The 12796-nt window shown below is 43.0% G+C and overlaps 1 protein-coding gene across 4 annotated transcripts in view; it reads right to left on the bottom strand.

Moving 5' to 3' along the window:
• The window catches only part of FHDC1 (FH2 domain containing 1), a 42586-nt gene that overhangs the window by 6787 nt on the left and 23003 nt on the right, over positions 1–12796 (bottom strand). For all 4 annotated transcript variants that reach the window (XM_060653981.3, XM_060653982.3, XM_060653980.3 and 1 more), the window contains exons 5-10: positions 12400–12485; positions 12212–12312; positions 8229–8299; positions 8021–8128; positions 5932–6002; positions 3724–3841 (exon numbers count right to left, since the gene is read on the bottom strand). In XM_060653981.3, the coding sequence (XP_060509964.3) occupies positions 3724–3841; positions 5932–6002; positions 8021–8128; positions 8229–8299; positions 12212–12312; positions 12400–12485 (555 nt within the window). The remainder of the gene's footprint in view (positions 1–3723; positions 3842–5931; positions 6003–8020; positions 8129–8228; positions 8300–12211; positions 12313–12399; positions 12486–12796) is intronic.

The raw sequence follows: 12796 nt of genomic DNA, 5'->3' as shown, positions 1-12796 counted from the left end.
CCGTCTAGTGCCTGGGGAAGCCCTGCTCCTGGGCTCAATTTCAAGTCGAGAAGGGAAGGTGGATTGCAAACCCAATGCACTCAGAGCCAAAAGGAAAATAATTCAACCCAAACAAAGCCCTGGGGAAGCAAGGTGAACTCCTGTGTAAAGGCCTGGAAGCAACAAATGCGCCTAAAGAGCTTTAATCTACAGAATGCCTCTGACAAAATGGTGGCCTTTAAGGCTACTGAAAAATGACATAGGCGTAACGTTGGTTTTATTAAGGAAAACTCATTCTGTATCTGTTCTTCCTTCTAAGTGAGTCTTGGGGCGCCCGGGTGGCTCAGACGGTTGAGTGTCGTTAGACTTTGGCTCAGGTCATAATCTCATTGTTTGTGAGTTCGAGACCCACCACTGGGCTCGCTGTTGTCAGCACAGAGCCCACCTCGGATCCTCTGTCCCCATTCTCTCTCTCTCTCTCAAAAATACATAAACATTAAAAAAAAGGTCTGATACTGGCCAAGGGTTCACTTCAGGGTGCCAAAAGTCACTCGTACTGATGAGTTATCCTGTGGAGGAGGAGTTTAAGCCTCACCTCAAGTGACCTGTATCAGCGTCAATGTCATCCCATAGGACTGGAAGCCCCTGTGCCTAGACAAATGCCCCAGCCAAGACTTCCTAACCATGGTGCTTATCCAAGTCAGCTCAGATGCTGTGTCGACAGTGCATGCTCATACCCCACCCATGCGATTCAGTACGTCTGAGGTGTAACTGCCACTGGTATTTTATTAAAACTGCAGGAGACCCCGATGAGCCCCCATGGACAGGAATTACTGCCCTACACAAATCCATCCTCTTCACTTCTTCACCTCCTCCTCATTCTTCCAGGACAAAGTCTCCAGTGCCCCTACAGATTCAGGTGCCGAACACAACAAAGAAACAGAAACGAAAGAGGTTTGCTCTCCTCCAGTGAGCTCTCAGCCCTTTCAGGATGGGGACCTATCAGGCGCACGAGCACACTTCCCTGACATGCTGGGGACATTTCATGTTGAGCTGAAATGAGGAAGCAGCAGGTTAGAGGAGCCACAGCCGCATGGGGACCAAATTACTTGGGATCACACTCAAGTCAACCTTCTTTTTCACCAGGGAACAAGGCTTATGTGAAGAAGGAATGCGTGAAGTACGTGACTTTATAAATCACACAGATCTTGTTCTTAAAAAGGCTTCTATTTGAGACACTTCCTTTGAGTGGAAGGACCGGCCTAGGAAATGTGAAGCGATGGACTGCCCGCCCTCATGGAGTGGGATCGCTGCTGAAACATGCTTGGAGAAGGAAGAGAAGTTCTGAGGAGACACGTCACCTCTCACCCGCTCCCACACACTCTCCCCCATAAGAGTCCTTTCCTTACACCAAACACACTCAAGAGGTAGTAGGAAACCAAAACTATTCAGGAAACCAGATACCAGAGAAAGTAACCATCTGAGTCAGTAGCCCGAGGCAGTGTGCGCATTCATGCTGCATTATTCTTTATGGAGAGAAGGGTATTCATGAAAAGATAAATCTTTGCCTGTCATTCTTCCACAGGGGGAAAGGTGGATTCCAGCCAAGAAAAACTCAACAGCAGAAAAATAGGACTCTTGACAAGAATCTATCTACATGGGATAGATTAGCTTAGCTCCTCCTCCCATGTCTCATCACTAGATCCTGTGGGGATCGAGAGAAAACCAGGAAGGAAAAACTTAACATGCACTGTGGTCACCCTTAGGACTTGGGAAAGTGAAACATTCCAAATATGGGTGTGAAAAATCACCCGGCTCAGAGTCTTTTGCCAAGACTTAATTTTTGCAGTCAGGACCACAAATGGCCGTCCAGAGCCACACTGGCCAAGTATAATGGACAAGATGTCAGTAGCCGTGCCAGGAGACTCCACTTTCCGTGTCTCACTTGTTTGCTCCAGACTAAAGTTCCAAACCAACGTATTCGTTATTTCTTGCCCAGAGGGTCAAAATACTGACAGAGATTTGCAAGACTGTGTTCTTGTCTTTTCTCTGCTCAAAAAACTTCAATGTTTCCCCATGGCTAAGAGCACAAAGTCCAACGTTTTCCCTTCATGGCCTGACCCCACCCTACCTTATAATATTAATACCTGCCCCCCCCCCCATTTAAAAAGAAATTGAATATAAAAAAGAAAAATAAATAGCTGTATGAGAACATTTTATTTACAAAGATAAAAATGATTACGAGAAAGAAGCATTTAGAGTCAAACAAGGTTGCCTTTAAAGAGCAGCCTAGGGGCACAGCTAAGACAGAGCTGCTTTTCATCATAAACCTTTCTGTGCTGCTATGTAGCATAAAATATTAATATTTAATGTAAGAGCCAGGGAATGAGAGATCCAGGATTCTCATCTCACTGTGGGATGGGCCTTCCCCCCGTATTTCTGGATTTCTCATTTGTCTGCATGTGCTTACTGCTAAGAGCTTTCCTACCTGTTAGACCATAATTTTTTTTTTAATGTATGTTTATTTTTGAGAGAGAGAGGGAGTGAGTGGGGGAGGGGCAGAGAGAGAGAGGGAGACACAGAATCCGAAGCAGGCTCCAGGCTCCGAGCTGTCAGCACAGAGCCCGATGTGGGGCTCGAACTCACAAGCCGTGAGATCATGACCTGAGCCGAAGTTGGACGCTTAACCAACTGAGTCACCCAGGTACCCCAGCTTTCCTACTTGTTAGGTATTTTATGGTGGTGTTTGCATTGTGGAGAAAAATCTGTGCACTTTAAACAGAGTATTTGTTTGGTTATATCTGAAAGAAAATACATATTTAATCATAAAAATAAACGTGCAGCAGAACCAAAGTGTTCGCTGATGGGAGCTGCAACTTCCAATATTTGATGTAGCTTAATTCCGAGGAAACGAGTCAAAGCTGAGGTTGGCAGGACCTTCGGAGCACGCCGTTCCCGGCACCAAGGGTGGCCGTGCTGCACATGTGTCGCCTCGAAAGGCGCAAAGCACGGATACTGACAGTAGCATACCACTTCCCTGGAGACCAAAAGCATGAAAAGCTGCCCCTTTTTTTTAAATAAGGAAGATACAAGAAGTATGTCAGACTATGTGATTAGTGAGTCACAGTGAGCTGTCACAAACACGTCCACTCGGCTGTTTTTTGTTGATGTTATTCAGAGCAGCTCCCGACACACCCTGTGCGGCTGATGTGTTTGGGGTGTTGATAGTCACGGCTATCGTGTGTGCTCCCGCTCTCATTATAAAAACATGCCAAAACCTGGCTTGTTTCTTGAATAAAAACAAGTGAAGGAACAACAGCCCAAGTTGTCAGGTGTCTATGATTTCCATGGAACTCCCTTCTGTTGTCCAAAAGTTGGATTAGGAGGCAAGAACTCGTACACTGCGGTTTTGAAGCAAAACCTGAACTGCCACGCATATGCCGTCAAGGGTCAGCACCACATGCCGATACCAGTTGGCTACAGCGCGGGGCAATGATGGACGGGGAGCAGGGGTAAAGGGAGGCCAGCCCTAAGCAAACACCTTACGTGCAGACCTCATTCAACAACGCCTGCCAGAAAACCAATGTGGCAAGGAATGGGCATTGAAATACAAAGTTCCTTCTACTGAGCTGGGAAAAAATACAAGAACCGGAACCCGCTGCTTCCACAAATGCGTGCAGATTTAACCAGCCCTGCTGGGTGCCTGGAGCCGAAACGAGAGACGGACTCAAATCACCCACAAACCTGAAGGAAATCTTCCACCTGCTGACAAAGTTCACCATCCCGCTGAATGTTTTCCCTCAGAGATCTCGTCCTGATAAAGAGCGAGCGCAGTTCTGCCTCTGTGTTATCCAGAGATAATCTGAAAGAAGAAAGGGGAGAGAGTGGGCAGTTGGCACAGGGAAGCCATGTGTCACGCAGGCACGTCAAACGAGACTAGCCGTTGGTCAAACCTAGAAACAGAAGGGCAGAACTACCTCGATGACATTTACCACCCCTGTACTTAGACTCAGATACTTAGACTTCCCTCTGGAACCAATGCAAAAGCTCTAACTCACGGAAAGCAAGGCAGTGTAGACATTAAGGGCAATAAGGAGATACTAAGCAGACTTCATGTGGCCACAGACAGCCAGAGTAAGCACTCGGTATTTCAGAGAGAACTAACCATGCAGCTAACAATTCTGCAAAGAAATGACAGAACTGATCATTTTTTACATTTGTTACATTTTACCTTTGTTACATACATCACATCAAGATTAGTAGTGCACTGAGTGATATTTTTGTCACCAGGTAAAGTGAATAGGTGATACCTAGAACCCAGTGCAATTCACTTAGCAAATTCATAAACTAGAATGCTTTCCTGCTTCTATCGCAAATTCTAACTTTTCGTCGTGCAATCAAGTTTTCCACCTTCACTGGTCATCAGCATCCATTTATGATCTGTCTGTACTTCACCAGGATACCTCATCTTCTATTTCAAAGAAACAAACTTTACTGACTAGGTTTTTTTCTAAGACAGCATCTAGCTGAACTTTCCCATCTAACCAGAAATGTCAGAACAAAAATGTAATGATTATTTCTATGTACACCTCTTAGTAACATTTCTATACTAGTCAGAGGAAAAAATATTCTCACACAAGTTGCTTTCAGAAATTCAAAACCGAAACAGTTTATATCTTTTAAGATGCTCATTCTTTGGGGGAATAATCTGAAAATCTATAAACATGAACTATGAACTATTCACAACTTTGGACCAATAATTTCCCTTTGGGAAAGACATGTAATCTGTGGTTAGATGTTCACAGTTAATAATACTGAGCCATTGGCCAATGACAGGGCTTAGCTTGAAAAGCTGCGGCTTGTGTATTTATGCATATGGTTCATGGCTCCCCTAACTAGAAACAGTCACACAGATAACAAGCAGGTAACACGAAGGGTGCCGGAGCCAGCTTGCAAGAGGCCACTGTGGGTGTTGGCATCCCCTCCCAGCTCCTCCCTCAGTAAGGCCACACGGGTAGCTTGAAATCTGCCACCGTAGCAGTATTTACACTATGGAAATCAGCAGGTGCTACAAATTAGGGCTTCTTTCTGGGAAAGCTGGTTATTGAACATTTACCACTGGATACATAGATATGTGTTGTAAATTTAAAAACACGGAACTCTGGGGAGCCTGGGTGGCTCAGCTGGCTGAGGGTCCGACTCTTGATTTTGGGTCAGGTTGTGATCTCACAGTTCATGAGTTCGAGCCCCACATCAGGCTCTGCACTGACATGACAATGCGGAGCCTGCCTGGGATTCCCTCTCTCCCTCTCTCTCCACCCCTCCCGTGCTCTCTCTCAAAATAAATAAACTTATAAAAAATAAAAACACGGAACTCAACATAGTACATATACACAGCTTATAGCTACATTAAGACACACATTTACACTGGGATAAGAAGCAAATTAAAGTGATGTAAACACAGCTTTATGTTCGGTAGCTACTTTCTCTGTTGAGTGACTAATTTAAATACAATCCTTTCACAACCCTTGGTATGGTTCCAACTTCTTCTAATGCAATAGAAAATCAATGTACCATGTTAGATTCTACAGGGAAACAGCCCTGGACGTTTGACTGATATATGCCAACTCCCGAGGTAATAGGCTGTGTTGTTTGAGCTCTACCTGTTGGGTGTGGAGGGATTTGAAGTTCTCAATCCATACTGTTTTTACACTGATGATATTCATTAGAAAAGACTGAAATGGGGTTTTTAGCTTAAAAATAAAAGATTAAGTTTTCAAAACCCCCAATTTCCAAAGATGCACACACACCTCTGTAAGCAAATAAAAGGAAGGTCTGAAAATTCAACAAGACAAAACTTTTTAAAGTTATAATATCTTCACCAGTTTTCATTAAAAAATAGCTTCAAAAAAATGCGAATCTTACAATTCACTTTCAGTCTTCCTTGCTTACCTAGCAGCCTCCTGAACGTGATGCAATTTTTCAGAAAAGTTTAGAAGAATGGCATCTTTCTTTTGGGCTTCCTAGAATAAAAACAGAATTTTCTCTCACTGTATGTATAAAACTGGAAGGAAACAATTTTCCCAAGGCTGAAAGGAACCTTAAAGTTCTTGTTTTTATGCTTGGTATATTCAAAGCAATTCACTGAAACATGAACTCTGATATTCTTAACAAGATTTACCAGAACTCCCCTACTCTCAAGATATATTTAACTTCCCAGAGCAACCAATCCTGACGTGAAATACAATTCATGTGCATGCAGAGTCAATGGAAGTGGGTGGTAGCTTAGCAGGGCCCATTGTTTCTAAGAGAATCCAATAAATCCTGCTTAAATACCACCCATACCTATGAGTGTGCCTGTATATGACCAAGATACCTTCAGCTGTTAAACCAGTTTGCAAAATGACTTTAATCAGAAGGTGCACGAGCCATGGAGGTATTTGCATTCTTCATCTGTTCAGAGGATACAAGGAAGGTAGGTATGAAGGAAGCAATCACCAACTCCGGAAACATCCCCACATGGGTAGGGACCAAGTTAGAGCACCTGGATACGTGGATCTAAAAGGACTGCCAGGGGAGCACCGGGTGGCTCATTTGGTTAACCGTCTGACTCTTCATTTTGGCCTAGGTCAGGATCTTACAGTTCGTGAGACTGAGCTCCATGCTGGGCTCTGAGCTGACAGCACAGAGCCTGCTTGGAATTCTCTCCCTCTCTTTGTCCCTTCCCCCACTCACATGCTTTTCTCTCAAAAAAACAAAACCAAAACCAAACCAAAACAACAACAACAACAACAAAAAACTTTTAAATAAATAAATAAAAGAACTGCCAGAAGGCTACCTTCAAGGCACATAGGGTAAGGAAGACATTTTCTGGTTTTAATGCCCTGAAAATTAACTTTTAAATTAGCCCTGAGTTCAACATGTCCTTTGTCTTCTGAAGAATGTCATAGTAATTGTTTGTATTATTTACGGGGCACTTACTCTGTGCCAAACACGAGTCTGGCACTTTATGGAATGATCCCCTTCAACCCTGTTGGTTACCTGTTTTGCAGTATCACTAGCCCCATGATTAGATGAAGAAATTGAGGGTCTTAATGTTTCAGTAACTTGTCTGAGGAAGTACAGCTAATAAAGGACAAGTCAAAATCCTAATTCCATCCTGTTCTGAAGCTCACACTAGAAACAAGCCCAGCTTCCTCCCCAGCTTAAACCTACATCTGTGTGATTGCTGTCAAAACAACTAAGGTGATCCAGTGAAGGAAAAACAAATCGATGTAATTCGTAATTTGAGATAATTTAACAACAAAGAGGCAACTGTCTTTGGCTGACTTTCCACTTTGTAATTGGTTGTTTCGGTATCACAAAGACCCAGTCAGAAATGGAGGTGATGGACGGGGGAAGATACCAAACCCTGTGCTCGTGGCAAGGCGAGCTAACCTACAGTTCACAGAGGGACACCGGTGGAGGTGATCTTTTTCATTGCTCTGACCCCTTCACTCTACACGTACAAATCTAGTCAACCCAACATTGGGAATGTCTCACACCCAGGCCTCTGCTCTCCATCCACGTGGCTACGACTCTGATTCTCAGCTCTTGCCAAGCGATCAGAGCCAACTTCTGCCAAGAGGTGCCCTATTTCTAGTTCTCTCTCCACTGCAGCCCATTCTCCATATTGCCTTATTTTCCTAAAAACAAAGCCAACCTGCTCATGCCATTATGCCGTGCATGAACTTCTGCTGGCTCCAAAACGCTACAGCATGAATCCAAATTCCCCAGCATTTAGGATGTGAACTCTTCATAATCGGCTTTTGCCAACCCTGTCCCCTGCCTCCCCCACCCCCTCCTCTTTGCTACTGTCCTACAACCCTAGGCACAGTTCAGCTCAGGAATCTGCAGAGTGCTTCTGCAAACAGAACCTTCTTAGAACCCACCACACCCTTTCCTATTTCTGTGTGATGCCCCCTTACACCTGGGAAAAACCTCTCCACCCCCGGGGACGATTCACACTCATTCTCTCTCTGAAGTCACCATTTCCACATACCTGTGCAACAAAGTGCAGAAGATTCATCCCAGGCTTGTTTGCTTTTGTGTCTGCCAATTTGAGCAAAGAAGACAGTTTAAATCCTACTGCATTGCCAGCATACCCTCCCTAAAGAAGACAAATCAAAAGAAAAAATATATACATATACCTCTGCACAGACAAATAAAGTGAGAAACGCAACATTTTAATGCTTTTGAATTTTACTTACTGCATTCATGATGTTCCCCGCCTGCAGCACCAAGTGTAATATTGAATGTAGCTCCTCACACAGCATCAACTCTGTCAAAAAAGAACACACCACAGTCCCTTCAGCTTAAATGCACACGACAGCGACCACATCCAAGTTCAGGAGAGTCTGAAGCAAACTCTGACCCTACACTGCATACAAAAACTGGAGGAAACAAATAAAGCAGCACATGCTGTGGTAGATCTAACGCACCATTTGCTACCGGTAATCCACGTCCTAGTGTTTACCTGGGAATCGAATAGGTATGATAGTTAAGTTTCACAAAATACTTCCATAATGAAAAGTTTCAAGTAGTGGAAAATGCAAAGGCCTTATGAAAAGCAGCATACTGTTACAGGAATAACCTTTTTCTCAGCAATTGTTTATTTTTTCCCTTTATATCCATTAGCCTTTGAGACTACATTTATAGAACCTGCAAACAGAGAGCAACATTCTGCTTAGTCAAGGAGCTACAAGGAGATAAAAAATAAACAGGTTGGGATGGCATGTAAATAACTTGCAAAGCACTAACCCTTAGGGGCCAAGCACCCAGAGAATCTGTTTATTTTATTCAAAACTATACATTTCATTTGGATTGGCTTAAAGGTTAAAAAGGAGCTTCTCACTGTAATATGTTTTTAAATTAGCTCTTTATTTTTATTTATTTATCATTTTAATGTTCATTTGAGAGAGAGAGAGAGAGAGAGAGAGAGAGAGAGAGGAAAGTGAGCAGGGGAGGAGCAAAGAGAGAGGGGGCAGAGAATGTGAAATGGGCTTCAAGGTGTCAGCACAGAGCCCAGTGTAGGGCTCGAACCCTTGAACCATGAGATCATGACCTGGGCCAAAGTCAGACACTTAACCGACTGAGCCACTCAAGTGCCCATTTAAATTAGTTCTTTAACAAACACAGAGGCTTTTGTACACACATCTGTGCAAATAAACAGTATTAAAAATTGTTAATGTATTTAAGAAGCTAAAAAAAAAGCTTATTAAAATTACACGATATATAGAAAATAAAATGTCACCTATGATTTTTTTAAGTTCATATTCTCCAATAAGTGTGGTATTACTTACAAAAACTTACATTTGGATCATTGCCTGTATTATGTTATCTAAGAAGGCCAGTATTTCAAGGTTAACCAGATAAGAAACGTTTCCACCGTGCCCACAAATTTGCCTTGCTCATTATGAAAACTATTCCTCCAACTCGATTTGAAGAGGCAGAACAACTCTTCCAACATTGCTGCGATAGCCTTGGTGTACAGGAAAAAATTAAAAAAAAATTTTTTTTAATGTTTATTTTTGAAGGAGAGAGAGAGAGAGGCAGAGTGCAAGTGGGGGAGGGGCAAAGAGAGAGGGAAACACAGAGTATGATATGTGCTCCAGGCTCTGATCTGTCAGCACAGAGTCCAATGCAGGGCTCAAACCCACGAACGGCAAAGATCATGACCTGAACCGAGTTGGATGCTTAACTGACTGAGCTCCCCAGGCGCCCCCAGGAAAAAAATTCTAAAAGGCCTCTCTACTGAAAGAAGAAAAATCGTCCTTAATTCTTAGTCTCCTCTCTAAAATGAATAGGATGGACTGAAGAGAAACATTTTATCTCAACACAGACCAGAGCAACTAAACAGGAAAATCAAATAGGAATCAACAGTTCTACTCTTAACTGATAACTAGAAATCTAGAAAACAACCAAGAGGGAATCAGGCTGGCCCTGAAAACCCTGGAAAATGTGAGGGGTAGGGAGCACTAGGGACTCTGCCTTGGAGATGAGGAGTGCCCACACACATGCGAGGCCTGCCTGCTCAGCGCCAGAAATGCCAGAAGGCCAAACCTCATCACTGTGGAGTGAGACAGCAGAGCAGCTCTCAGGAGTCTATCCAAGCTGCGTAAGCAAGCTATTCAAAGAAACAGACATAACCCATTGGCTGCTCTCAAATGTAAACAGCCCACCAGGTGTTAGAGTCTTGAGGGGAAGCAGGTGGGAGAGGAAACAGGGGGCAGAACTATCAGGAACCTGCAGAAGAGTCATGCTGGAGATGCCCAGGAGGAGTCAGGAGGCAAGGAGGTATGCTTCCGGCAAAGCAGGTCCTGGACACCAGGGGCCAGAGTGGGGGAGGAAAAATGCAGCTGGCCTAGGCGCCCAGGCTTTGAGCAGGAGTCAGCACCCACAAGCAGACACTACACACTGCATAGTCAGAGAAAGCTGACCTGGGAGAGGAAGAAGAGCAAGCTGCAAGCAGCAAGGCTTACTCTGAAGCTTGGAATGAAAGAAACCTTCTTCTACAGGAGGATAATATGCTCACTGATGGATTAATTGGCTAATTAATTGACTAATTAATCAATTAATTACTTAAGGAGGAAAGTAAATGGAAATAAACCTTAATTGTCATCCCAGGTAATATCTCATTTCCCTTTTTAGGGTGTAGCAGATCTAGGCGCTTGCACTTCTAATTTCAATTGAATAGTTTTTATTTATTTATTTTTTTAATTTTTATTTATTTTTTCACCGTTTTATTTATTTTTGAGACAGAGAGAGACAGAGCATGAACAGGGGAGGGGCAGAGAGAGAGGGAGACACAGAATCGGAAGCAGGCTCCAGGCTCCGAGCCATCAGCCCAGAGCCCGACGCGGGGCTCGAACTCACGGACTGCAAGATCGTGACCTGAGCTGAAGTCAGACGCTTAACCGACTGAGCCACCCAGGCGCCCCATCAATTGAATAGTTTTTAAAAATAAGCTTATACTGGGACTCCTGGGTGGGTCAGTCGGTTAAGCGTCCGACTTCCACTCAGGTCACAATCCCGCACTTCGTGGGTTCGAGCCCTGTGTCAGTCTCTGTGCTGACAGCTCAGAGCCTGGAGCCTGCTTCAGATTCTGTGACTCCCTCTCTCTCTGCCTCCCCCCTCCGCCCCACCCCACTTGCACTCTGTCTGTCTCCCAAAAAGAAATAAACATTAAAAAAAATTTTTTTAAGATAAAAAAAAAAAAAAAGGCTAATACCAAGCTGGTGCAGCCACTGTGGGAAACAGTACAGAGGTTCCTCAAAAGCTGAAAAATAGAATTACCATATGATCTGGTAATTCCACTACTGGGTATTTACCCCAAATATATGAAAACACTAATTCAAAGGGATACATGCACCCCTATGTTTATAGCAGCATTATTTACGATAGCCAAGATATGCAAGCAACCCAAGTGTCCACTGACTGATGAATGGATAAAGAAAACATGGTGTATATATATATATATATACAATGGAACATTAGTCAACTATAAAAAACAATGAAATCTTGTCATTGGCAACAATATGCATGGATCTAGAGGATATAATGCTAAGTGAAATAAGTCAGAGAAAGACAAATACCACATGATTTCACTCATATGTGGAATGGAAGAAACAAAAACAGAGAAAAAGAGACAAACAAGAAAACAGACTTAATTACAGAGAACAAACTGGTGTTTACCAGAGGGGAGGTAGGTGGGGGGATGGGAGGAAGAGGTGATAGGGATTATGGAGTGCACTTGTCATGATGAACACCGAGTGATGTATAGAATTGTTGAACACTACATTGCACACCTGAAACTAAGATCATACTGTACATTAAGCACACTGGAATTAAAAAAGTAAATGAATTTGTAAAAATTAAGAGAAGAATGCTTACTAAAAAGAATAAATATTTGGGGTGCCTGGGTGGCTCAATCGGTTAAGCATCCGACTTCAGCTCAGGTCATGATCTCACGGTTTGTGAGTTCGAGCCCTGCATTGGACTCTGTGCTGGCAGCTCAGAGCCTGAAGCCTGCTTCGGATTCTGTGTCTCCCTCTATCTCTGCCCCTCCCCCACTCGCACTCTGTCTCCCTCGGTCTCTCAAAAACGAGTAAGAAAAGAATAAATATTAAAATAAAATAAACTGCTACCAAAATTAATAAAAACAAATTACACGAAGCATCACGCATTCACTTACCTTTTGTAGCAGTTCTTAGAATTGTTATGTCCGTGTATAGAGAAGAACAAGAAGGTAAAAATTCCTTCTTTAGCACCATGGCTTCAATCCGAAGTGAATAGCTGAAAAATAAAAAGTAAAACTGTAGAATTTTATGTCATTAATTTTAAAACCTTACTCTGAAAAGAAGAGTGATGGATTATCCTTACTTTGGCACCTGAATCAAGTAGTGCAGAAAGGAATCTGCCAGCGACAGCTTGGACACATCTCCACTAAATGTTTTTAATTTCTTTATCTAAAAGACAAATGGAAAAGAAGGCAGACAAAAAAATAACTTATGATTAAAAGGTAACATTATTTTAAATTTCGTCTTAAAATTCCTTTAAGAAAATGAGACTTCAGTGCTCAATTCAAATCAAAAATGTAGGTCCAAGAAAAGACAGAAAAGGCAATCACCACATTTACTATGTTGTTTTTTGAAAGAAGATAAACCAAACAAATCAGAAAGAGAAGAGTTGTGTCACGTTTGTGGGTATAAACAATCCCAATCAAACCACAGAACCGGAGCCACAGGAATCCTCAGGGAGGTTACTAAAGGGTCAGATC

The sequence above is a fragment of the Panthera onca genome, chromosome B1 (genome assembly GCF_046562875.1).
Source record: "Panthera onca isolate mPanOnc1 chromosome B1, mPanOnc1 haplotype 2, whole genome shotgun sequence".
Lineage (NCBI taxonomy): Eukaryota > Metazoa > Chordata > Mammalia > Carnivora > Felidae > Panthera > Panthera onca.
This window is presented reverse-complemented; position numbering and strand designations above follow the sequence as displayed.